This window comes from Cetorhinus maximus, chromosome 2, assembly GCF_964194155.1.
Source record: "Cetorhinus maximus chromosome 2, sCetMax3.hap1.1, whole genome shotgun sequence".
NCBI classification, from domain to species: Eukaryota; Metazoa; Chordata; class Chondrichthyes; order Lamniformes; family Cetorhinidae; genus Cetorhinus; species Cetorhinus maximus.
In genome coordinates, this window is record NC_135880.1 from 218,819,926 (window position 1) to 218,847,816 (window position 27,891).

The 27,891-nt window shown below is 45.5% G+C and overlaps 1 protein-coding gene across 2 annotated transcripts in view; it reads left to right on the forward strand.

Moving 5' to 3' along the window:
* The first annotated feature begins 2,232 nt into the window (after window positions 1–2,232).
* Window positions 2,233–27,891, forward strand: part of c2cd2l (c2cd2 like) — a 120,504-nt gene continuing 94,845 nt past the window's right edge. For both annotated transcript variants that reach the window (XM_078532799.1, XM_078532803.1), the window contains exon 1: window positions 2,233–2,624. In XM_078532799.1, coding sequence (XP_078388925.1) covers window positions 2,259–2,624 — 366 coding nt within the window. In that variant the 5' untranslated portion in view covers window positions 2,233–2,258. The remainder of the gene's footprint in view (window positions 2,625–27,891) is intronic.

Consider the following 27,891-nt stretch of genomic DNA (forward strand, 5'->3'; position numbering starts at 1 on the left):
CCCCCTCTACCCCCTCCACTCCTCCACTCCCTCTACCCCCTCCACTCCCTCTACCCCCTCCACTCCCTCTACCCCCTCCACTCCCTCTACCCCCTCCACTCCCTCTACCCCCTCCACTCCACTCCCTTTACCCCTCCACTCCACTCCCTTTACCCCCTCCACTCCCTTTACCCCCTCCACTCCCTTTACCCCCTCCACTCCCTTTACCCCCTCCACTCCCTTTACCCCCTCCACTCCCTTTACCCCCTCCACTCCCTTTACCCCCTCCACTCCCTTTACCCCTCCTCTCTCTCTCTCTCTCTCTATGTAATGTTACTCTCTCTCTCTGTGTAATGTTACTCTCTCTCTCTCTCTCTCTGTGTAATGTTACTCCCTCTCTCTCCCTCTGTGTAATGTTACTCCCTCTCTCTCCCTCTCTGTGTAATGTTACTCTCTCTCTCTCTGTGTAATGTCACTCCCTCTCTCTCATTCTGTGTAATGTTACTCCCTCTCTCTCTCTCTGTGTAATGTTACTCCCTCTCTCTCTCTGTGTGTGTAATGTTACTCCCCCTCTCCCTCTCTCTCCCTGTGTAATGTTACTCTCTCGCTCTCTCTCTCTGTGTAATGTTACTCCCTATTTCTCTCTCTGTGTAATGTTACTCCCTCTCTCTCTCTGTGTGTGTAATGTTACTCACTCTCTGTGTAATATTTCTCTCTCTCTCTCTGTAATGTTACTCTCTCTCTGTGTAATGTTACTCTCTCTCTCTCTGTGTGTGTAATATTACTCTCTCTCTCTCTTTGTGTAATGTTACTCTCTGTGTAATGTTTCTCTCTCTCTCTCGTGTAATGTTACTCTCTCTCTCTCTCTGTGTAATGTTACTCTCCCTCTCTCTCTGTGTAATATTACTCTCCCTCTGTGTGTAATATTACTCTCTCTCTCGTGTAATGTTACTCTCCCTCTCTCTCCCTGTGTAATGTTTCTCTCTCTGTGTAATGTTACTCCCTATTTCTCTCTCTGTGTAATGTTACTCCCTCTCTCTCTGTGTGTGTGTATGTTACTCACTCTCTGTGTAATGTTTCTCTCTCTGTGTGTAATGTTACTCTCTCTCTCTCTCTTTGTGTAATGTTACTCTCTGTGTAATGTTTCTCTCTCTCTCTCTCTGTGTAATGTTTCTCTCTCTCTGTGTGTAATGTTACTCTCTCTGTGTAATGTTTCTCTGTGTGTAATGTTACTCCCTCTCTCTCTGTGTGTGTGTGTAATGTTACTCTCTCTGTGTGTGTAATGTTACTCTCTCTGTGTAATGTTACTCTGTGTGTAATGTTACTCCCTCTCTCTCTCTCTGTGTGTGTAATGTTACTCCCTCTCTCTGTGTAATGTTTCTCTGTGTGTAATGTTACTCCCTCTCTCTCTGTGTGTGTAATGTTACTCTGTGTGTAATGTTACTCCCCCTCTCTCTGTGTGCCTGTCCTGCGCACTGTGTCTCAGTCACTCCGCTGTCTGTTGCGCTCTGAATGCTGGGCCGGAGCCCCGCTTTCTATTCCGGTCTGAGCTCCCGACCAAGGGGGTGGTGGTGGAGGAGGAGGAGGAGGCGGGAGGGAGTGGGGGGAGAATCATTGCTGCCTTCCCTCATTCTGGGTCCGGCTGCCTTGCCTTTAAATCTCACACCGACACAAACAGTATCAAACCTTCAGTAAGAGGAACAGCCAGGCAGAGGGGGGAAAAACCAGATACATTGAATCCAGCCAAAGGGATCCCCCGAGCAGGAAGATACAGTGTTGGACCATCCTGGGCTGCGAGAGGAAATCACCTGCCTGCCTGCCTGAAACTGACACGCCAGCAATTTCATCCGACTCAAGCCCCCAAGTCCAATCAAAGGATGAACATTGGAGGATTATTCGGCCCTTAAATGGATCATTTTTTCCCTTGTAGCCCGGGATAGAAGTGGGGAGGGGGAGAGGAGGAAAATCCGACCTTTTAGATCTAAAGTTGCATTTTTAATGTTGCATTTTCCCTGCGCGATATAATGTAGCAAATAGACGCGTGTGAGCCTATTTTTTTGGGGGGGGTGGTGGGGGTTTGGGGGGGTAGGGGGAGGAGGAGGGGGACAAGTTTTATTTCATTTTGCTGGACTACTGGGTGAGGGGGAGGAGGAGGAGGAGGGAAGGGAATATAGTTTGTCCAATGCGCCAGACTGATTTCCAAGTTGGATCGGGACGGTTGGTTTTCCTTGGGGTGTCTGTCTGTGTGTCTGTGTCTGTGGACAGGCTGCACCGTCCCCATGGCTGCGATGGCTGCTGCCTTCAGCCTGTTCGGCAGCTCCTCCGCCCCGGCTGCTTTTCGCGACGCCGGCTGGCTGGCTCTCCTCCTCCTGTTCGCCGCCTCCATCGTGACCGTGTTGACTTGGCTGGTGCAGTATTCGTTCGGGATCTTACGCCGGGCCGGGCCGGCCGCCAAGCAGCACGGCCCTGCTGCCAGCCTGGGACTCTGGAGCTCCCTCTTGAAGCTGGGGTGCTCCCGGGAAGACAGCGCCTCGGCGTCGGGACTCAAGCGTTTGGTCACATCCCTCTTCTCCTTCAGATCCTTCAGGGATAACTGGCAAAGAGCGTGGATCAAAGCACTGAACGACCAGGCTTGTCGCATTGGGGTAGGTCTTTTGGTTTAAGCTGTTGGGTTCCAATGTTTGGACCATTTGCCCTGTTGGGTTCCAATGTTTGGACCATTTGCCCTGTTGGGTTCCAGTGTTTGGACCATTTGCCCTGTTGGGTTCCAGTACTTGGACCATTTGCCCTGTTGGGTTCCAGTACTTGGACCATTTGCCCTGTTGGGTTCCAGTATTTGGACCATTTGCCCTGTTGGGTTCCAGTATTTGGACCATTTGCCCTGTTGGGTTCCAGTATTTGGACCATTTGCCCTGTTGGGTTCCAGTATTTGGACCATTTGCCCTGTTGGGTTCCAGTATTTGGACCATTTGCCCTGTTGGGTTCCAGTATTTGGACCATTTGTCCTGTTGGGTTCCAGTATTTGGACCATTTGTCCTGTTGGGTTCCATTACTTGGACCATCCCCCATTGTTGCCCTGTTGGTTTCCAGTACTTGGACCATCTCCCATTGTTGCCCTGTTGGCATTTGGACCAATTTCCATCAGTCAGAGCTGGTTGGTTGTGGTGGGTCCAGTGGACAGGTTTGACATGGACCTCTGGTGACCCTTGTGTGCCCTATGTGTACCCTGTGCAAAGTGGAGAGCTTTGAGATGATCCCTTATATTAAAGTTGCTGGATGTATACGAGTTGTTATGTGAAACTAGTATGTTCACTATTGAAGGTGCAAATGTGAAATAGAGCATTGGGCATCCATGAGTTTGGAGGTTGCAGAGTTCCCTCATGTCAGGAGCAGCAAGTGTTTAAACCTACGATATAGAGGCTCTCTGCAAGCTGGTGAGGAGTTTTGGAGAGTCACTATAATATTGAAACTTATAACTTACTAGCAAGTGTTGGAGACATTGGCATCTGGCATATGTTTTCTATTTAGCATTGTCCATGCTTTGTGACCTTTTACTTTTTTCCTCCAATTGTCTCCAACCTTTTCCTGAATGTCCTGCTCTTTGCTGGAGTACGGCTCCTTGGGCATTGACCTCGCCCAAACTCATAATTTGCCAAAGTCCTCATACATGAGCCGAGACCATAAGCATTTGGTCCTGGAGGGCATCACGTGAGCTTAGTCCTGTTAGCCCCGTCCGTCCCCCAGTGTCCCTCCACTCAACTTGCCATCGGGGATCGTCGATTGGCAACCAGCAGTGAGAGGACTTGATGAGCTTTTCTCATTCCCTAGCTCGGGGAAGCTGAGAGCTATTCTCCTTTTGCACAGGCTGGGGAGTGAGTTTCTGCCCTCTCGAGCCTGTTGTGGCTCAGCAGAAACACAAATGGTGCATTTAACAGTAATTGATAAGCAACCATAATCGCAAGCCTTAGAAAGAAACATGCTGGAAACATATAGGTCTGGCCCTAGGGCACATTGGTCCTGAAGTTTTTTTTGTAGATCATGTCTTGAGTTGAGAGTTTGAAGAGATACCCTTATCAGTACACATTTTATAGATTTGTTTTGTAAAGAATGTAGAGTAATAATGATTGGAAAATTCATCAATAAGTGATGCACAGGATAATAACTAGTTACCCATAAGTTAAAGGGCACCTGTTTTGAATTATATGTTCTGTACAATAATTACATCCATCATTATCTCTCTTATGTACAATACCTGAAATTTATTCATATGGTGACCTTTAATTAACCCATCACCCTGTTTATAGTTTGTGCCTCCTGATTTATCTAGAATCACCTTGATAGTTATATTTGCTTAGGATTCTGGTTCATGCTGGTAAACCTCCTGACTGCACACACTGCCTGGAAAGCTGGGAGGTTTGTGTGTAACGTTGGGAGTTGAAACGTGGCGTGTGTTCATCATGGATGATTTATAAAGTCTGTTGGCTGACTGACCCACTGGGCTGAAATGTTGTCCTTTAACCATGTTTGAATCCAACCCAGACTGATGGGTAAACAATTGCTAAATAATTCGAGCTTGGGTGCCAGAAACCATTCCCTGATAGCTGAGGACCCAAATCACAGAACTGCCCACTATTGGTCTGCAATGAATAACCTCACTCGATAAGTCTGTAATGCTGCCTGTGTGGAAAGTTGGAATGTTACATTGCTACTGTAGGTATGAACTTTGAGGTTTGGCCTGGCCAGTTTGTTGGGTAGAAGTGAGATTCACTGTCTAATTCCTGATCTGTAAATGCTTGACTGTAATGCCGAGTGCTACAAATGAAAAATTCTCCATTCACAGAGCTGATGTTCCTTAAATTGAGCACAACTTTTTGAACAATTTATGACTTAGAAATGCGATTGGTGACAGCAGTGGGCTAACACAATCTATTGCATTATTTATATATAATAAATAATTTATTATATGAGACATTTCTCTGTCCACTATTCTACCAAGGCCTTAAAAGTTTTTGCACATGTTCCATGCACGCTTCCTGTGTCATGTTTACATCCTGTCACGCTTCAGTACACCTTCTCAATTGCTATGAGCAATGCTATGGATGATCTCCTTGTTTATTTTAAGCAGGTTGCTATCACTGTTCAAACAATAGGGGAATGCCATTGTTAAGCACCAACGTGAGAAACTCTCAGCCATTTCTAAGCACAGGGTCAGTGGAAGGGGTACAGTATCAGATTCACCAACACTGTACCGGGGCTTAAAGGGTTAAATTATAAGGGTAGGTTGCAAAAAATTAGCCTGCATTGCCTTGAGTTTTAGAAAGTTGAGGGCTGAGCAAATCAAGTTGTTTAAACCGATTTAAGAAATTTGATAGGGTAGCCACAGAGAAGATATTTCCAGGTCAGGGGAGATATTCAGAAGAAGAGAGCTGTAATCTTAACATTAACAGATGGACCATTCAGGAGGGAAATAAAGAAGCAGTTGTTCACAGAATGGGGAGTGGAAATCTGGAGTGATCTTCACCAGAGGGCTGTGGGTGCTGGGGGGTCAATTGAAATTTTCAAGACTGAGTCGGTAAATATTTGGCTGGGGGGTGCGGGTGTATCAATCGATATGGAGCGAAGGTAGGTAAATGGAGTTGAGGTACAGATCAACATTGATCTCATTGAATGCCAGAACAGGCTTGATGAGCTGAATGGCTTACAGCTGCTCCTATGTTTCCTTATATATTTAAATAAGCACATTAACTAGCTAAAGTAGCCAGTTTAAATATACAGTTCATTGGACCTTGTGGTTTGGGTCAGTTAGAATGCAGTTTCACCTCCTGCATTGTGGCATTTAAAAACAAAAACTGTTCCGAAGCTCCTGTGATGATTTTCTGCAGAAAAACGCAAGTGAAAATTAGCAGCTATAAATATTCATAGCTATGATTATTCTTATCAGCAAGATCTGCCTAACACTTAACTGTATATGCGATTTATGAGACACACCTTCACTGCCTGGTGCTATCTCTTCTGCGACTACCAAGGGCAAAGGGGTGTCTTATTGAAATGTGACATACTTTTTTATTATTCTTTCACGGGATGTGGGTGTCGCTGGCTAGGCCAGCATTTATTGCCCATCCCTATTTGCCCTTGAGAAGGGGATGGTGAGCTGACTTCTTGAACCGCTGCAGTCCATGTGGTGTAGGTACACCCACAGTGCTGTTAGAGAGGGAGTTCCAGGATTCTGACCCAGCGACAGTGAAGGAACAGCGATATATTTCCAAGCCAGGATGATGTGTGGCTTGGAGAGGAACTTGCAGGTCGTGATGTTCCTGTGCGCCTGCTGAGGTAGAGATCACAGGTTTGGAAGGTGCTGTCTAAGGAGCCTTGGTGAGCTGCTGCAGTGCATCTTGTAGATGGTGCACACTGCTGCCACTGTGCGGTGGTGGAGGGAGTGAATGTTTGTGGTTGGGGTGCCAGTCAAGAGTGTTGCTTTGTCCTGGATGGTGTCAAGGCTTGTGAGTGTTATTGGAGCTGCACTCATCCAGGCAAGTAGAGAGTATTCCATCACACTCCTCACTCATGCTTTGGGGAGTCAAGAGGTAGACTCATAGACATCTACAGCACAGGAGACCATTCGGCCCATTGTGTCCACACCAGTCAACAAAGATCTGACTACACTAATCCCATTGTCTAGCGCTTGGTCCATAGCCCTGGAGGTTATGGCAACGCAACTGAATGTCTAAATACTTCTTGAGTTTCTGACCACCCTTTCAGGCAGAGAGTTCCAGACTCCCACCACCCTCCGGGTGAAATAATTTCTCCTCAACTTCCCTCTTAGCCTTCTACCTCTTACCTTAAATCTATGCCCCCTTGTTATTGATCCCTCTACTAATGGAACACGTGCCTTCCTATCCACCCTACCTATGCCCCTCATAATCTTATTAACCTCTATCAGGTCCCCTCTCAGCCTTCGCTGCTCCAAGGAAAACAACCCCAGCCTATTCAATCTTTCCTCATAGCTCAGACCCTCCAGCCCAGGCAGCATCCTGTTAAATCTCCTCTGCACTCTCTCTAGTGCAATCACATCCTTCCTATAATGTGGTGACCAGAACTGCATGCAGTACTCCAATTGTGGCCTAACCAGTATTTAATACAGTTCCGGCATAACCCTCCCTGCTCTTGTACTCTGTGCCTCGGCTAATAAAGTCAGGTATCCCATATGCCTTCTTAACCACCTTATCTACCTGCCCTGCTACCTTCAGAGATCTATGGATGTGCACACCAAGGTCCCTCTGACCTTCAGTACTTTCCAGGGTCCTACCATTCATAGTGTAATCCCTTGCCTTGTTAGCCCTCCCCAAGTGCATTACCTCACAGTTTTCCGGGTTGAATTCCATTTGCCACTGCTCTGCCCACCTGACCAGTCCATTGACTTCCTCCTGCCGTTTACAAGCTATCCTCCTCACAAATTACCATCCTACCAAGTTTCGTGTCATCCGCGAACTTCTTGATCACACCCTCTATATTTAAGTACAAATCATTTATGTATACTACAAACAGCAAGGGCCCTAGCACCTTGTGAGTTACTCACCACAGAATTCCCAGCGTCTGACCTCTTGCAGCCACAGTATTTATATGGCTAGTCCAGTTCAGTTTCTGGTCAATGGTAACCCCCAGGATGTTGATAGTGGGAGATTCAGCGATGGTAATGCCACTGAATGCCATGGGAGATGGTTAGATTCTCTCTTGTTGGAGATGGTCATTGCCTGGTACTTGTGTGGCGTGAATATTACTTGTCACTTATCAACCGAAACCTGGATATTGTCCAGGTCTTTCTGCATTTGGACATGGACTGCTTCAGTATCTGAGGAGTCGTAAATGGTGCTGAACATTGTGCAATCATCAGCGAACATCCCCACTTCCATCCTTATGATGGAGGGAAGGCCATCGATGAAGCAGATGAAGATGGTTGGGCTTAGGACACTACCCTGAGGAACTCCTGCAGTGATGTCCTGGGACTGAGATGTTTGTCCTCCAACAACCACAACCATCTTCCTTTGTGCTAGGTATGACTCCAACCAGTGATGAGTTTTCCCCCTGATTCCTGTTGACTCCAGTTTTGCTCGGGCTCCTTGATGCCACACTCGGTCAAATGCTGCCTTGATGTCAAGGGCAGTCACTCTCACCTCAGCTCTTAAGTTCAGCTCTTTTATCCATGCTTGAACCAAGGCTGTAATGAGGTCAGGAGCTGAGTGTCCCTGGTGGAACCCAAACTGAGTATCAGTGAGCAGGTTATTGCTGAGTAAGTGCAGCTTGATAGCACTGTCAACGACCCCTTCCATCACTTTACTGATGATGGAGAGTAGACTGAAGGACCGGCAATTGGCCAGGTTGGATTTGTCCTGCTTTTTATGTACAGGACATATCTGGGCAATTTTCCACATAGCCGCCAGTGTTGTAGCTGTACTGGAACAGCTTGGCTAGGGGTGCAGCAAGTTCTGGAGCACAAGTCTTTGGAATGTTGCGAAACTGAATTGGGAACAGTAAATATTGGGAGCGCCTTGCTATTAGATTTTGTCAGCTTTCCCCCACCGCCCCCCAGAACAGATTTGCTCACAAATAATGGTATCATGTTACTTTCATTCTGTTCACATGGTATGAAAGCCTCTTGTGACCCAACCGTGTTCCTCTGCTCTCGCCAGTTCTCTGTGATAGTGGGATGTAAAGATCGTGCACGTTGCTTGTGCGCGTCTTTCAGTGAACGTGGAGCAGCAGCAGCAGCAGAGCTGTTTTGGTGGGGGGGGTGTGGGTTGAACACCAGTGCTGCTGGACAAGCTTGTGCAGGGTGTAGTGGTGAGGCAGCCCAGAAAGTATGGATTATGAAACGGGATAAATGTCTTTCATCCCTGGAATCTGCTGAGATCCAATGACACAGGGTGGGATGGACGTTCCCGTTTCCTACTCCTGGGTGACAAAACTGGCTGGCCAATTGTAGACCCCACCCTATGAGCGTTGAGCGTTTTCCATTACAGATGAGCAATCCAAGCCTGAAAATGACTGCCCCACAATGACAACAATTTGCATTTTACCACAGCAGAACATCCCCTGGCGCTGCACAGGAGCATGATCGAAATGAAATTGACAGCGAGCCAAGCAAGGAGACATTGGCAAAAAGCAAAAAAAACTGCGGATGCTGGAAATCCAAAACAAAAATAAAAATACCTGGAAAAACTCAGCAGGTCTGACAGCATCTGCGGAGGGGAACACAGTTAACGTTTCGAGTCCGTGTGACTCTTCAACAGAACTGTTGAAATAGTTGCAGAGGTATTGGGTCAAGGGACTAAAGGCTTGGTCAAAGAGGTAGGTTTTAAGGAGCAGTTTAAAGGAGGAAAGAGAAGCACAGGGATTTTGGGAGGAAATTCCAGAGCTGAGGACCTAGCATATCACTAATGGTGGAGTGACGAATATCAGGGAGGTGTAAGAGGCTAGATTTAGATGAATACAGTTATCTTGGAGGACTGTAGGGCTGGAAAGGATATGCTGGGTGCAGTGAGTTTGGACAGCTTCAACCCTGTTCCCACCAGTCAGACGCACAACACACACTGAACTGACTAACATGAAATTTACAAATCTCACTTAGAGAAGACACAAGGTGACTAGTGTGTTAAATACAGTGGTGCAGTAGAGATGCTCTGAGTGTGGGATTAAGTCAATTTCCTGGGACATAGGAAATGTTTACTTTGTGCTAACCTATTCTGTACCAAATTGGAAACCTTTAATGTTGACAGTGGGCAAAAGATATAGATGTATGTTTAATTTCTCAGCATTAAACTCCTTCACCTCGATATCCAAGGGATGAGGTTGATCTTTTCGGAGACATATTGAGCCCTCCTGTCCTACCTATTAGGCTGCATTTGAACTGATAACCAGGTGTGCTACTCACAAATTGAAGGTTTTGCACACTTGTGGAAAAAGAAGCAGAATTAGTCACCAAGGGCTTGCGGTCAACAGGTATTGAGGTTTTATTTATTTGTGCTTAGGATATGCCTGTCGCTGGAAAGTCAGAATTTACTGCCCATCCCTAATTGCCCTCGAGTGCTGTCGAAGGAACTGAGTTGCTGCAGTGCATCTTGTAGGTGGTACAGACTGCTGTCACTGCAGTGGTGGCGGAGGGATTGAATGTTTCAGGTGGTGGAGGGAGTGAGTTTTTGAGAAATGGGGGTGCCAATCAAGCGGGCTGCTTTGTCCTGGATGGTGTCAAGCTTCTTGAGTGCTGTGGGAGCTGCGCTCGTCCAGGCAAGTGGTGGGTATTCCATCAGACTCTCGGTTAGTCTCCTCTTTCCCTCTACGTTTTTACTGAAGGGGGCGTTCACTGTAGAAGTTTTCTAACTGGCGGCTCACTCTGTGCCATTTTAACCACACCTCCTCAGTCTTCCCTTGCATCAGCAGCAGATCCAAACTGTTATGCTGTTGCTCACGTTTCACTTGCCCTTTAGGGTAGTTTAGATATTTTTAGTTGTTGACCAGCAGGCTGCAAGATAACTATTTCTTTGTTGGTGTAGTGTTGCGTCAGATTTCTTGGCTTCTGAACAACACACTGACACTGTTGCAATAGCCAGTTAATATATTTATATTATTGGGATGACCAGGCTGTAATCGTGACTCTGAACTCCTTTTTATTTTAGAGTTCATCGAGTTTGCCCACTCTTGCTAATACAACAGTTGCTGAGTATGCCCGGCACCATCACAATGCCTGTTCTAGGAGTGAACTTGAGGTCAAATCGCCTACTACTTGGCAACCGTCTGTAATGACAAAGTGCCAATACACAACTGCTGGAAGCAGCCTCATAGCAGTTATACCATTGTGTCACTCTCAGTTAAAATGAAGTCTTGATTTCAATCTGTAATGACTGCTATTGCCAACCACTGTAATAAATGAGATTTTTAATCACTGGGCTATGAAGAAACATATTTGATCACACGTTTCTATGACTGCAGTCGTTGATATTGTCAGGAGCAACGTGAATCAAATCTGAATACTGTGTGAAAATCTTCAGGCTTTCTTTTTTTTTTTGCTTTTATTTTAATGTCATTTATTCAATTTAATATAGTCAGACACTGTTTTCATGATGTCGATGTACCTGGCCCAGTTTGAATAGTAAAAGTAGGAGCACTGAGCCATACATGGCACTTACATGACCCAGGGAACGGGTTCTGCTGAGTAAAGCTAGGAGATGGTCTAAGGGCCATTGAACAGGACACCTCTTAGCTTGAAAAGAGCAGATGAGGAAGCAAAGTTAAAATGAGAATTTGCATTTAGCCTTTTCCCCAGGACTCCCCAAAGCATTTCTCATCAAATGATTACTTTGTAGTGCATTCACTGCTGCTATGTAACAACTTTATACATAGCAAGTTCCCACAGACAGCTAATGATTGATTAATATCTGTTTTGATGCTGCATGGGGGAGGAATATTGTCTAGAACATTGGTTGAACTCTTTGTGTAGTGCAATGGGATCTTTAATGTCCATTTAATCATAAGGCAGGGTTTTGTATTGACCTCATCTAAAAGACAATGTAGCAATCCCTTGGTGTTGCACTGAAGGACCAACCCACGTGCATAAGTCCTGGACAAAGGTTTGAACCTATAGTCTGGCTGCACTGGAGAATGCTGACTTCTCGCTCCATTTTATTGACCGCGTGGCCACGGTTTCATGATTTCTCACAGTCTGAAATCTTTAATGAGGGGTGCAATTATTATTGACGGAGAATTCTATTAAAAATTGTTTACCCATGAGGCCAGAAGTGCTTTTAGCCTGACGAAACTTGCCTCTGGCTGTGGCTTCGTTGCTGCCATGTAAAGAAGGTACAGCCTTCATTGCGACTGGCTCTGCATTCTGTTGCTTGGCAACCTAAACCTGCAAAGTACGTGCAGGCTCAAGCCAATAATGTGGAGGATGGAGATTTACCTTTTTTTCTGTCGTGAAATCAAATCTCGAATCATTTTCTAACATTTAGTTAATGGAGTCCGGTGTTTAAAGGTGGAGAGTGCCCACTGACTTCCGCACCCTGGCAGCCCCCCTGTTTGAACCACTCTTCAGGGTGATTCTGCCCCTGACTAATTATTGGACAATAGAGAAACCCGCTCAACAAACACACGGACGGTTTTATCACGTACGAACCAGTCTCCCCATCACTCTGTCGGAATAGCTCTGCCTGCAACCAGGCACAATCAGTCTGGCTGGCTACAAGTCCTTACAACAACAACAACTTGCACCTTTAACTTGGATAAAGGTCCCAGCACTTCAGGGTTTTGGGAGGAATTTGGATGCCAAGCCAAAGAGGGAACAGTTAGGGAGGGTGAGCAAATATGTTTGGTAATGAGATGGCAATTAAGAAGGGCCTTAAAAGAAAGGGAGGTGGGAACATAGAGGGTTTTGAGGATTGAATTGCAGAGAGTTGGGGGGGGCCTAGGTGGCTGAAAGTATGGTTGCCAGGGTTGTAAAGCTACCATTGGTCCAGCTGGGTGTCGGATTAGGATATGTCAATCCTGTTTGTTAGGGACAGAATTTATGTGTTTTCTTAATGTCCATGATCAGTGTGTTTTGGAATGTGAGGTGTGTGCATTTTCTTACCCTCATAGTGATTGCCCCTATTTATATAATTCCAGCAGCAAGCAAATGTGACCTCTCGTTTGACTCATTCACACTAACACAGACATCAAGATTAAATGTTTATGAAGTAAATGAAGGAACAATATAATCACAACCTGGGATTATTTCAGTCTCTTTTGTAGCATGCCTGTAGTTTCTTGATGAGTTGATGCTATTGTTGGGCTGAAAGTTTTGAAAAGCAGAGAATTCTCAAGGCTTCCTGCAGTTGAATTTCCAGGACAGTGGTTCTCAGGTGAACCTGAAGTTAGAACAGGTTAGGGAGAGTCCTTACCCCATTTTCAAGGTATTGCTGTTTATGACCTTGGCTGCTTAGTTGACTGAAGCTGATTCAATGGCTTCTCTGATGGATTTCCTGTCTCTGCAGAGGTTATTCTTGCTTTTTTTTTGAAAAAGCAGGTAACAAACACTGCTGCCTCGTACATGAGGCCTGTTACAAGTCCAAAGTCCTTTTCCAAATAATTTGGAGGATCAGGTCAATTATGCATCCTTTATGATGACTTTCACACCTTGAGTATTTGAGACAACTAGTGCCTTTGTATCTTCAATGACCCATTCAATTTGAAATTACCATTTTGAATTAGTTTCAGGGAAAAGGCATTGAGTCAACCTCAGTCTGGAAAATTTATTTTGTTCCCTCTCGAGATGGGGGAGTGTTTCAATCTACAAGAGAAGTCAGGTGACCTATCTTTCTGTAGCCTTTTGCAGATTTTAAAAATATAAAGTATTGACTGAGAGTTCATCATATATTTGAACATGACATGTTGAAGAAAATAATTAGGATTGATGCAAATTGCAGCAGAACTCTACCCAGTTGAACTCAAAGTGCCATTGGTCTTCACATGTTGCAAGAAACAAACTGGGAGTGAATTGGCGGCATGCTTCACACTCGTTGAGTCTTTGACTGCGCTTTGGAAAAATGGAAGAGGCAGAAAAAGGCAATGCTAAGTGATGAATGGAGTCCCCAGTTATACAAGTTACAATTTGTTCCCACTCTCAGTTCACCAGTGTGAAACAGAAGTGTGACTTTCTCGTGGACTTAAAACTCTGGAACTCTTTGCCTCTTCCAACCCTTAGTCCATTAAAAATCCAAAAACAACTTCTTTATTTACCTTACTTTCTCTCCAACCTTTTTCTGCTTTGGTGGAGTCTTGCATTTTGGCCTCTATTTTTTTTAAAAATGTATTCTTTCATGGGGTGTGGGTGTCATTGTTGCACATCCCTAATTGCCCTTGAACTGAGTGGCTTTCTAGGCCATTTCAGAGGGCAGTTGAGAGTTAACCACAATGCTGTGGGTCTGGAATCACACGTAGGCCAGACCGGATAAGGATGGCAGATTTCTGTCCTAAAGGACATTAGTGAACCAGATAGGTTTTTACAATTGGCAATGATTTTTCCTGGTCACCGTTACTGAGACTAGCTTTTCCGTTCCAGATTATTAATTGAATTTAAATTCCACCAGCTGCCCTGGTGGGATTTGAACCCATGTCCTCAAGGCATTAAGCTGGGCCCCTGGATTACTAGTCCAGTGACATTACCACTATGCCACCATCTCCCCTAAAGAAAGAAACCTTGAAGCTATTTCCACTTGTCTCTGAAGACAGCAAACCAGTAATAGGCGGTTGCGGGAACTGAACAATGTGTAACCTCACAAGAGGAAATTGAAATGGTATCTTGGGCTCCGAGGTAACAGGATGTTAAGGCTGCAATGCACCCATATAAAGTGGTTATGCATCAATATAAAAATAATTCAGAACATTAATGAGAGTGGCTGGAATCCAATCCCAACTCTATCCCAACGTGAGGGACTGCACTTGGGAAGGGGGGTGGATTCTGAACAAACCACAAGGAAAAAAAAGTTAATACAACTTAAACCCATTTTAGATTAAGACTTGTTGGGTACAGCACAGTTGGATCACATCTGCATTGTGTGCTGCTCCTGTCGCGCAGCACACAGTTAAATGGATGTCCAGTGAAGTCCCAGCTCTTTATAGTTGCTCTCCTGAGGCACGTTTCCTATTGCCCACTTCAAACTTCTGTGGAGTATAAGAACATCTCCACTGGGAAGCCTGTGGCAGTTAACTCGTCTCCTGATTTCCCCAAAGCCTGTCCACGATCTACAAGGCACAAGTCAGGAGTGTGATGGAATACTCCCCACTTGTCTGGATGAGTGCAGCTCCAACAACACACAAGGAGCTAGACATCATCCAGGACAAAGCAGCCCGGTTGGTTGGCACCCCATCCACCACCTTAAATATTCAATCCCTCCAACAGCAATGCACGGTGGCAGCAGAGTGTATCATCTACAAGGTGCAATGCAGTAACTCGCCAAGGCTGCTTAGTACCTTCCAAACTTGTGGCCTCTACCACTGAGAAGGTCAAGGGCAGCAGGTGCATGGGAACACCACCACCTGCAAGTTCCCCTTCAAGCCACACACCATCCTGACTTGGAATTATATCACCGTTCCTTCACTGTCACTGGGTCAAAATCCTGGAGCTCCCTCCCCATCAGCAATGTGGGTGCACCTGCATCACATGGACTGCAGAGGCTCAAGAAGGCAGCTCACCACCACCTTCTCAAGGGGCAATTAGGGATGGACAACAAATGCTGGCCTTGCCAGCGACGCTGACATCCTGTGAAAGAATAAATTTTTAAAAACTCCTGCTTTTAACAGTCCCCTTAAAAACTACCTTATTGTCCAAGCTTTTAGTCACCTTATCCCTTAACATCTCTTGAGCTCAGTATCAGTGTTTATCTGATTGTGTTGGTGTGATGTGCCAGGTAGTCTCTTTCTGTGTCTAAAAGCGTTTTAGAAATGCAAATTGCAGTTGTGCGATTTGACATGGGGGGCTACCTGTGGCCCTAATCATACGGCTGGCAATCACCTCAGAGTAGTGCACCCCCAACATTTTTTTAATCTGCATTTTGAAGTGTTCCATTATATAAATGGACGTCTTTCTTTTTACCTGCTTCGGTTCTCTGGGGACCTGTGCGGGCACCTGTACCTCCTTGGCGTTATGTGGAGCACAATATATATGACAGTGAGAGACGCGTGGTAGACTTCAACCAATGAGGCCTCAATGAACATTGTGGGAGACTACTGTTATTTTTCTGGTATTTCTGGGCTGTGGTTGAGTCTCTGAATGTTTCCCTGTTACTATTACTGTTCCGTGTTGCAGAAACAGACAACTGCTTTATGAGTTGAAAACAGTGGGGATAAACGATATTGACTGACTGTTTTGATGTACCTATTGAGCAATATCTTTGTTAAATTGAAATCCCAGGACTATTAAAGGGTGTCACTGGGATCTGAGTGAAGTATAACAGTGGAGGAGTGAAATTTATGTGGAGATTTAGCTGCATGTGCTTTACAATGCGAGTTGAGTCACATAATGGTTATATTACTGGGTAGTGCTATAGATGCTGGATTAATGACCCAGATGTGAGTCAGAAACCACCCCAATAGTTGTTAAATTTAAGTTCAGTTAATTAAACGAATGTGCAATAGAAAACTAGTATCAGTAATGGTGACCATGAGACTACCAGATTGTTGTAAAAACCCATCTGGTTCACTAGTATCTTTGAGGGAAGGAAATCTGCCATCCTTATCTGGTCTGGCCTTTGCTGTTGGTTTGGAGTCACATAATGTGATTGATTCTTAGCTTCTCTCTGACATAGCCTAGCAAGCCACTCAGTTGTATCAAATTGCTGTGAAATGTCTAATAAGAATGAAAAAGAATGGACATTGATCCAGGCATCGGATATGATGCAAAGTTCTGCTCACTAACCTTTAGGAACTTGTGCTAAAATAGGGAGAATTGCCTACAGACCAGTCAAGCAACGGCCTGAGGTAGCCATACTCTCTGAGTGGTATATCAGTGTCCCAGGCTCCTCTATCAACACCCCCGGGTCACTGTCCCACCAGTAGGGCAATCCCACCAGAGCTGGCGGTACAGTGGTATGCAGTCAGGTGGGAGTTGTCCTGGGAGTCCTTAACGTTGACACGGGACGATTGCCTCAAATACAAGATGGTCCCGTAAACTCCAGGACAGTTGGGTATCCTGCAGGGGATCAACTTTGGTTCGTTGAGGAGCGTAGGAGGGCACACCAGGAGCAACAGCAGACATACATATCAATGAGATGCCAACCTGGTAAACCTGCAACACAGGATTAAATGCATTTTAAATAATGGAAGCAGCACTCAATAGACAGAGCTAAGCGATCCCACAACCAATTTGATTCACTGCGCTGTTTTGGGTGGCCACCTGGAATGCCTGAAAAGTGACTTTTATGATTATGGCGGTTCTCTTAACATAGGCACAGTTCGGTGACGGGCAATTATTTGATTACGCCTCCGTGAAGCACCTTTTAGACATTATTCTGCGCTCAAATTGCTACATAACTGCAAGTTGTTGTTGCAATGGGGTAAGTGAGTTGCTGTATCTAGGGTTAACCCTTTAGGATTGCCCTGGGGTCTCCAAGAACACAGCTGTGAACAAAATCCAGCCGAAAAATCATAAGAGGTGGTAAAAAAATTGTTGGTTGTTCATTTTCTTTGAATGCTTACAATTATTTTTATTATTACCGGCAAGAAGACTGCATATGATGGGTTGGGGGGTGGGGGTGTAGTTGGAGTGGCAGGTCACGTGATGAAATCTCCAGGAATATGTCCAATCAGAGTTGGCGACCTTGGCTGGACTGATGTCTGTAGGTTGAAACCTTTGGTCGACGATGCTGCGTCGGTCCCTTGACACCACAGAGTCAAATCACTGGTGGCAGCAGCCAGTGTGCAAGTTGTGTTTTGACTCTCTCTCTCTCACAGGTGCTGTAAATCGAGTACTGAAACTCGCACTCCACCTATTTGTCAATCTCGTGCCTTTAACGACTTTTCCAGAGCAGTGACTGGCTTTGGGACTATCGTGTGACACTGCAGAATGCAAGTCACTTGTTTCCTTTCCTCAGCCACGTTACTGGCTTTATCTGAATTATGAAGGCCCTCAGCCATTGCTTTTAATCTGTTTATCGATCAGTTGTTTCCTGTTGTGACAGGATGAATTGAGATGATACGTGAACTGCAGGCTTTTCATAACCGTGAGCTGACTGAACACTGGTACTGGGGAAGCCCCCACTCGGGCCTCTGAGTCTACGGCCAAGGTGCACCTGATTAGTGTGGAGGAGACGTGTTTGTAATTCTCCCTTGAGGAGATTGTGTTAGTCCTGCTGAAAGCACCTGGATAAGGAATGGGCCACCGAAGGTGGGCAAGGCCATGTGGGGAGGCGGGGTGGTGGGATGGTATATCTGATTCTCCGGAAGTTCATGCTTTCAAGCGCGAAAGCAGAGTCACTTTTTTATTTAGATCTAATTATTCTTAAAGCTTCCAAGAAAAGCTGGACCAAAATCCTGGAACTCCCTCTCTAACAGCACCGTGGGTGTACCTACATCACATAGGCTGCAGCGGTTCAAGAAGGCAGCTCACCACCACCTTCTCAAGGGCAACTAGGGATGGGCAATAAATGCTGGGCCCAGCCAGCGACGCCCGCATCTCACAAATTAAGTTTTAAAAAACAATCACCATCATGGCAGTGAAGGGAGTCAAAGAACAAAGAAAAGTACACCACAGGAACAGGCCTTTCGGCCCTCCAAGCCTGCGCCGATCATATTGCCCATCAACTAAAACATTTTGCACTTCTGGGGTCCGTATCCCTCTATTCCCATCCTATTCATGTATTTGTCACGTTGCCTCTTAAACCCCACTATCGTACCTGCTTCCACCACCTCCTCTGGCAGCGAATTCCAGACACTCACTACCCTCTGCGTAAAAAACTTGCCCCGCACATCTCCTCTATAGTTTTCTCCTCTCACCTTAAATCTATGTCCCCTAGTAATTGACTCTTCTACCCTGGGGAAAAAGCTTCTGACTATCTACTCTGTCCATGCCACTCATAATTTTGTAAACTTCTATCAAGTCGCCTTAACCATTGCAACATTGTTGTCTCAGATTGATTGTGCAGTCAGGAGGAGGGAAGGTGGGGGGGAGTGGCAGCAAAGGTATAGGCTGACAACTTGGGTGTTCAGCACCCCCATGAGGAGAAGAAAAGGTCAAAGGGCAGCTGAAGTTGTGCTGGCTCTGTCTAGGCCACAGCCTTTGGATTGCTGCCATACACGTGGGAGTGAGTGCCTCGCTGATAGGTAGTGTGCATACATGGGAGAGGCAGAAGGCAAATATGAATTAGAAAGTCATTTAATGACCAGGACAGTACGTTTTATGCAAAGGTTAATAATTAAGAGCTGTTAAACAGAGCCAGTGGAAACTGGCATAATTGGGTTTGAGTGCTTTTTTACCTACTTCATCTTGAAGTTTTGGTGTCGGGTTAGATTAAGTTGGACCATAGGTTGCCATGTTACCACTGGTCTCAGTCTCACTGGTGTAAGGGTTGGGCGAATATCAGCTGGCTGGGTGAGCTTGTACTTCTGATCATGGCTACAGTGTGTACCATTCACAAGATCCATTGCAGCAACTCGCCAAGGCTTCTCTGACAGCACCTCCCAAGCCCCTATAATCTCCTCCACCTAGAAGGCCATGGGACTGCCATCAACTCCAAGACCCCCTCCACATCACATGCAATCCCAACCTGTACAGATATCAGTTGTTCATTGTCACCTGAGCAGCATTGTGGGAGCACTGCCAGAAGGTTCACCATCAACTTCAAGGGCAGCTGTAGATGGGTAAAAAATGTTGGCCTTTAAAACTAAAAATGATGGTCCAGTAATCTTCCAGTGGGTATTCTAGGTGTTGCTAGGTAACCTGGGCCTCACCTTGGCCTTCGATCTCATGCTGACATTCTCTGCCTCGACTTCCTTATGACATTTGGGGGAGTTACTGCAGGGCTGTTAGTGCTGATTGAGTCAAACCTCAGCAAGAGCCAACAGTTTAGGCAGAGGAGAGTGGGAACAGAGAAAGACCATTTTCATTAATAAAAGTGATGGATTCCAAGGTTTTATGAGGCCTGTTTGGCATTGAATCAACACTAATGTAGTTCCCTGAAAAATAACTCACTGCATGATTAGATGCCATGGACAGCTTTATTGTATGTTGGCAGAATTTTCATCTTCTAAACTCTACGTTGGTATTGTAACCCATGTGTTACTGGCCACTTTATTTTGGTCTATTCGAAGGATGAAGCTACCAGAGAGGTGCTGGGTTCAGACGCTTGGGGCTCAAGCATCACTTTCCATATCTATAAATAGAAGGACTGAAATTCCTGGATGTGGGAAGTTTTGAACCGGTTTCCAGTTCACATCCAAAGCGTGAGCTTTGGGTGTGCTGTAGGCCATCTGTATTCAAGCGATTGTCTTTGTGTGCTGCGCAGGTGCCACATTATAGGGTTTATAACTAGAATGCCACTAAGTTGTATATATTGCAAGCTGCTGATGCTAACAGACCTTGCTGTCTTCTCTTGTGTTGGCATTTATTCACTGTCATCCCAGTTCCCTGCAGCAAGAAGCTTCACCCTTAAATTTTAAGTTTTAATGCTTGATTTTAGTGTGATGTCCGTGTGAACTTCTATACCCGGGACCTGGGGCATCAGCAAGACTTGAGCCCTCGTGAGCGCAGATCATGGAGCTGCCCTTGAAATCACTGGAAATTTCAAGCAATCTGAGTGGCGGCATAACTCTGGCCAACCTGACAGCCAAGCCTGCAGGACGGTCTTCCGGTAGCTGTACATTTCACGAGTGCAGCTTTTCCCTCGCCGTCTTTTTGTTGCAACTATTTCGATTGGCTACATTTTCAAAGGTAGACTTTAGGTTAAAAAGTGACTTCACTCCCTGTTCTTGTTCTCCCTGAAAATGGCCACTCCTCTAGCTGCCTGTAGACTTGTAAATTCGGGAGTGAAGGACGCTCCAATACGAGACGAGGTCTGCCAAGGAGAACACACCTTTGTGGCAGGTCCAGAGTGCAAAGGCCTGAATGAATCAGCCTCCTGGGAGGGCCGGGAAAGGAATTGTTGATTTATTTTTGATAAATAACAAACACATATACACACACATTCCCAATTGTTATTTGTCAATGTGATTTTATGTAATCTGAAAATGTTGAAACCATCAATTAAAATTAGAGGAATGTAAAGAAGTTTTCAAATATTTCCTGATGTTCATCTAGCTGTGGCTCAGTTCATAGCACCCTCGCCTTTGAATCAGAGGGTTGTGGGTTCATGTCCCACTCCTGGAAAACCAAGAACTGTGATTGGACTCGAAAGAAGTTGCAATCTGTGACTGTTGGTAACTCGAAAGAGTTTCCATTTGGAGGGGCGGGGGGAAATGTTGTTTGTTTTATGGGCCAAGTCTAAAATGTTGGGTGGGAGATTGCATAAGTTTTGACAACATTTTTGATCTTTTGGGAATGGAGAGGATATGAAGAATATAAGAAGTAAGAGCAGGAGTAGGCCATTCGGACCCTTGAAACTGCACTGCCATTCAACAGAGTCATGGCTGATTTTCTCTCTCTTTCACTTTCTCGCCCTTACCCCAATAATCTACATATCTCAGTCTTGAAAATGTTCAACAACTGAGCAACTGATAGGGAATTCCAAAAATCCACAACCGTCTGAGTGAAGAAATTTCTCCTTATCTCAGTCCAAAATGGTTGAGCCCTTATCATGAGAGTGTGAACCCCATGCTATAGTCCTCACACAAGGGGAACAAGCCTTCAACGTTTACTCTATTAAACACTTTATGCATTCCAATTGGACCACATTTCACTCTTCTCAACTCCAGAGAATATGATAAAAGCAAAATTCTCCAGAGAATATGTGCCCATTCTACCCAATTGCCTGAAGGTTAGATCTCTAACAGTGTGGGCGAACCTCAAGGTCGTGCCACTTATGATCAGGAAGAAGGGGAGGTGGATTCTGCTTTTAGAAAAGGGTTTCACTCAAACAGCTTTTGAAGCCTTAAGTGCAGTGATTGCAAATAGTGATTTTAGTCTCCAGAGAAACTGACTTTTATCGGTTAGATTTTTCCCTTGATGACTCAGGTATGTAAACATTAACCTGTACAGTCACTTCATCTTTCCTTCACCACCTCCACCTGTGTGACTCACATTGACCTTGCTCCTTGCCTGGGTGCATCCTATGTGTTCCTGACTGGACTCTAATAGGATCATAAAGATCTGCTGATCAGATATCCTACCTGAATAGGTGGATGAAAGCGTAGGCCTGCACCTCCTTCCTCCATTCGGCTTTCCAACCCTCCCAGATTGTCCTGGAGTCTCCGGGAATTAGGGAGCAATCATTGCTGCCAGCGACCAGGGAGATGTCATAGGGGAGGTACAGTAAAATATTTATTAGTTACAAAAAAATTAAAGATGAGGAATGTCAGCTGTTTGAATGGAGGGGTGGGGTTGGAGGCAGAAGGTCGGGTGGTGAAACCTTCAGGAATACTCCTGACCAGAGTTGGCAATCCCACTCTACACCCACAATGCATTGCAATTTAGTCTTCTCACACTGCCTCCTACTCTGATTTTAACCCTCTGTACCCGCAAGGGGTTAAATTTGCAGGAGTGCCCTTACCCCCACGTTTGTGTTGCGTGGTGACTTCCAAGATTTGTACTTTCAGAGGGGACGTGAGGCCCATGCTACAGGTAAGCAGGGGGCTCCTGAACGTTCATATGTTGGGGTGCAGTGAACACATGTCAGGCGAATCGGATGGCCACATTGCGGGAAAATGCCACCAGTTGAGATCCAGGGCCAGAGGGGGCCTGGGCCATTAAGGGTTTACATTTTTTACATTTGGATTTAATTGTGGGTCAGAAGTAGGAGTGCTGGAAGCCTTGGGCCTCTGTTTCCCTCCGTGCTATGGTCACACAGTTGCTTCACACACACACTCTCTCTTCTCGTCACTCTAACCTCGGGGACTGTTTCCAAGTGCCCCAGGCCTCAGCCTGTTGCTGCTGCTGCTGAGCGTCCTCTGGCATTGGACAGGAGCCCGGTCTGAAGAATCAAAACCAGGTCTGGGAGTTCAAAGGTCACAGGATCCGCACCAGCCCGACCCCCCAAAACGTCCCACTGGTGCCTTTGAGCCAAAATCGGGCTTAACTCGTTATTTTCCAGAATCTGAAAGGAGGGAATCCTTCTTTTCCCTCACTTACTTCTAAAATGTGTTAAAACCCAAAGCTTCAATAAGGTCACTTTGTATTTCAAAAGAAAATAAATTCTAATGTTGGACTGGGCTTAAGAAGGGAAATCTGATCACCACCTGACAATTTCCAGACTGAGATTGCAGCTCCTGTTCTCTGAGTTAGTTAATTCCTCAACCCTGACCCATACAATCTGCCCTTCAGTCAGAGAGACTACTCGGCAATAATCATGAGGCACTGTGACAACCCAGTCAGAACCCAGTGTTTCCAAGCGCGTTAGTTGTTGACGTATGAGGAGAGAGAGAGAGAGAGTAAATGTAAGAGACCACAGTCAGATGAGCCATCACCTTATTGAATGGCAGGGTGGGCTCAAGGTGCTGAATGGCCCACTCCTCCCAATTCGTATGTTCGTATTTAAGGAAGAAGAGCAGAACAAAGAGAAGACAGCTATCTCGATGTCATTGGCGCTTGTTAGCCCGTGTGACCAGCCCAGCTTAACTCTGATGACCTTGGGTTGCGCATTGCCACCCTGGGTGTACAATTTAAACAGGAAAGAAAAACTTGCGTTTATATAGTGCCTGTCACGACCACGGGGTGTTCCAAAGTACTTCACTGTCAATGATGCACTTTGAAGCCACTATTGTAATATAAGGAATGCAACAGCCTGTCTGCACACAACAGGCTCAGGCAAATAGCAACCTAATAATGACCATATCATCTGTTTTTTATGATTATGATTAAGGGATAAATATGGGCCAGGGCACTGGGACTAACCCCCCTGGCTCCGCTTCGGAATAGAGCCAAGGGAGAAGTGGATGGACAGGATCCTGGCCTGATGCCTCGCATCTTCAATGCGTTGACACACGGCTTTAGTGAAATAGGGTTCACCTAACTGTGACAGCCCTGGATGTAGCCAGGGTAGGATTGAATGGTCAGTATCCCTAGGTGGGGAGGGAGAAGGGAATCAAATTCCTTTTCAGAAGCCCTGGACTCTTTTTTTCAAAAACTGGAAATTACAGAGCTGAATTTTTTTTGCCACAGTAAAACCAAACACTGAAAGGACGTGCTTCTGGGGCAGGAGCTGCCAAATTCCCACATCAGCCAAACCTCTTTTTTTTAAAAAAAAAAGCTATAACTAAAACGAAATGCTGGAAATCTGAAATAAAATACGGAAAACGCTGCAAGTACTCAGCATAGATGGAGAGAGAAACAGAGATGACCTCTGTGTCAACGCAAACTGGAGGAACAGCACCTCATTTTCCAATTAGGCACTGCACAGCCTTCCGGACTTAACAATGAGTTCAACAACTTCAGATCGTGAACTCTCTCCTCCATCCTCACCCCCTTTTTCTATCCCCTTTTTTCTAATAATTATTATATATGTTTTTTTTATATATATATTTCTTTTCCCACCTATTTCTATTATTATTTTTACAATTTATTTCCATATTGTTTTATCCCCACCTTTTAGCCTATTTTGATCCTCTCCCCCCCACCCCATCCCCATCTGTCACTTGCTCATCCTGCTTTATGTCACCATTAGCACATCCTTTAGCTAATATCACCACCGTCAACACCCCTTTGACCTTTTGTTTATGACATCTTTGGCAATCTCTCCTTTGCCTCCACCTATCACTGGCCCTCTATCCAGCTCCACCTGTCCCACCCCCGCCCCCCACTTAAACAGCTTATATTTCACCACATTTCTACTTCTCTTTAGTTCTGATGAAGAGTCATACGGACTCGAAACATTAACTGTCTTCCTCTCCACAGACGCTGTCAGACCTGCTGAGTTTTTCCAGCAATTTTTGTTCTTGCTGTGATCTTTGACAAGTTGTGATGTAAGATCACCAACCTGAAACATTATCTCTGTTCCCCTCACCACAGATGCTGCCAGACCTGCTGAGTTTTCCCAGCATTTTCTGTTTTTATTAAAGACCTCGCGCTCTCTCTCTGTGTTCACCAAATATAGCAGTTTGGCAGAGGTTGTATAAAAGTGGGTCATTATCTTGTCAAAATAGCAGTGCAGTGTAAACTATGGGGACTGTTACCACCTGGCTGGAATTAAGGCCGCACCTCTTTAATGAGTTCCTAAAAGATGCCAGTGTTAATCATCAGTGTTATAGTCACCACACCCTCCGCAACCTCCACAGCCAGTGGCAGCATTAATTCCTTGGACAACAATGCAAACCAACATCAAAATAAAGCTACAATTCTCTTAATGTATCCCAAACACACAGTGAATTGCAACCATGTTCTATGCTGTTTGTTTTCTCTTTGCAATTTGAAATTATTTCACCACGTTAGTGATAGGAAAATCTAGCAAATCACTTCAGGGGTGCAGGATGTAGAGAGACGGGAGAAGCTTGGGGTTGTCCTCCCTAGAGTACGGAAAGTTGAAAGGAGATTTGTTATGGGTGCTCAGAATCGTGAAGGGTTTGGCAGAGGAAATATAGAGACAATTGTTTGCAGTGGCAGAAGGTAACCAGAGAATGTAGGTTTCAGACAATTGGTAAAAGAGCCAGAGACAGAGAAAAATTTATGCAGCGAATTGTTCTGCAATACCTGCAAGCGTAGTGGAAGCAGATAACTTTTGAAAAGAAGGGATGTGCCGGGCTACGGGGAGAAGGTGTGTGAGTGGGGAATTGCTCTTTCAGAGTGCTAGCACAGATGGGCTGAATGGTCTCCTTGTGTGCTGCAACCATTCCGTGAAATCTGTAAACTTTCAGAAGGGAATTGGATAAATATTTGCAGGGGAAAGGTTTACAGGGTTAAGGGGAAAGAGCAGAGGAGTGGGACTAATTGCATTGCTCTTTCAAAGAGCTGGCACAGGCATGATGGGCTGAATGGCTCCTTTATACGCTGTATGATTCTGTGATTGTAGCTGCTGCCTGAGAAAATGAACAAGTGCAAAATCTGAACCAGTTCCATGGTTCCCCTCCACACATCTACTCCGGCCGGAAGAGTCGATGGCCCTGCTGTTGTTGCTTTAGTTTCCAGGAATGCAGTTCCTGCTTCTCTACCTCCCTCTGCTCCTTCAGATGCTTTCTCAAATCTCCGACCATATCCTTAGTGACCTTCCCTCTTTCCCCTCACTGCTTACAGTGCAGTTTCACCCCCTGTGAAGTGCTTTGAGAAGCTCTCCTACATCACGACAGTGACTACACTTCAAAGAAGTTCGGGCATCCTGAGGTCATGCAAGGCGCTATATAAATTCATTCTTTTCACGAAAGATGCTATATTAATGCTTGTTGATGCATTTAAGGGGAAACTAGATTAAACACATGAGGGAGAGAGGGATAGGTTAGGCTGATGGGAGTTAGCTGGAGAGATGGTGGGAAGAGACTTGCGTGGAGCATAAACACCAGCGTAGACCTGTTAGACTGAATGGCCTCTTTCTATGCGCACTTTTCTGCTTTTCTTTCACATTTGTCTTCTTCATCACCTTCATCTTGGGTCTGGACCTCCTTGTTGTGCATGAACTGTGCAGGATCATTGACCCTAAAATTCGATCTGCCTGCCTAAAACTGGAAGCTCCTGTCCTCACTCGCTGCCTCGCCATGACAACACGTGGGAGGGAACTGAGAACTAATCGTGATTGGTAGGCCTAGGCCTCCATCATGCCACTGTGAATCCTGCAGTTAACCTCAGCACTCCTTTCTTATTGGGGTGGGGGGTGGGGTGGTTCTTAAATAATGCAGGAGCAAAGATAGAGCCAACCATGGAGTAGCCCTGGTAGTGACTGGAGGGAAACTCATAACCTAGATTATCCCATGGTCCTGAAGGATATAATTTGAGGCAACAGTGGAAAAACCTTCTAGAAATTCTACTGTGTGAGCGAAAAGGGCTAGGGAAGGCAGATACTGCAAACGAATGGTTAAGCACGAGGGTTGCCAACCCTCCAGGATTGAACTGGAGTCTCTAAGAATTATGAAGAACCGTGGAGAAAAATTGTAAGGTGAAATTTAAAACAAAGTTCTTTTTTCATTTTCTTGGAAGGTTTTTTTAGCTGTAAGAATATTGAAGGTGGCCTCGGCAATTATGAGACCCCCAGGAATACATTCAACAGGAGTTGGCAATCCTAGTAAACACTTTTGATTTATGATGTTAGTACAATGTCCTATATCTGGCTTCAACCATACAAGCACCTCCGTTGTCTCATGGGGAATGCCCAAAGATAAACTTTTGCTGCTATTTTCAGTATTCAGAAAGAACTGCACTTCATAAGCAGTGAGCTTGCGTCAATGTGATAGCAAGCGTCCCTTACAAGTACAAGTGGGGTTCTTGTACACGGCCACAGGCTTGGGAGTCCAGCTGGCCATAAGGTGGGTGGTGGGGTTGTTGCGGGAGGGATGAGCGGGTGAGGTTAATCAGGATCCTATGCTTCTCACTCCCCTGTTGGGAGCCGATGTTTGAAAGGTAATGCTGCCTCATACTTGAAACATGAGGGCTGTGGAGGGAAATTTGATAGTTCGAGTTAATTTCAGCCTTTGCAACCTCTTCTTTTCCTTTTATGTGACAGGATGTTTCTTCTTTCTCGGTGCTTTTGTGAGGCTTCTTTTACTGTTGGCAGAAGAATATCAATTTCGATTTCAGGCAGACCCTTTTAATATAGCAAAGTGTCCTAAAGTGCTTCAGAGAGCTGTAATCTGGCAAAAAATAGACATCGAGACAAAGGAGGAGAACACTGGGAGGGGTAAACTCACTCCATGAGGTGAATTTTATGGAGGGTCTTACAGGAGGAGGGAGGGAGGGGGTGGGAGAAGAGGACCAGGTTAGGGAGGGAATTGAAGAGCATGAGGGCGGCCGAAGGTGTAGCTGCCAGTGGTGGAATGCCCAGGGCCTGGAATCAGGAATGGAAATCTGGCGTGGTGCCAGGGGCTGTCGGGTTTTTAGAGCTGGAAGGGGTTACGAGGAAAGGGAGGAGTGAGGCTATGGAGGGGTATTAGCACGAGGATGAGAGAATTTCAATTCGAAGTTTTGAAAAACCAGGCTATGGGCTTTCACAGGCGTTGCACTAAGAGTCGTCTGCAATTGCTGCCAGCGCCATGCGTGCGCAGTTGTTTTCCTCCACCCTCACGGGGTTAATTTCTAGCACTCCTCAGACTCGAGCTTCACTG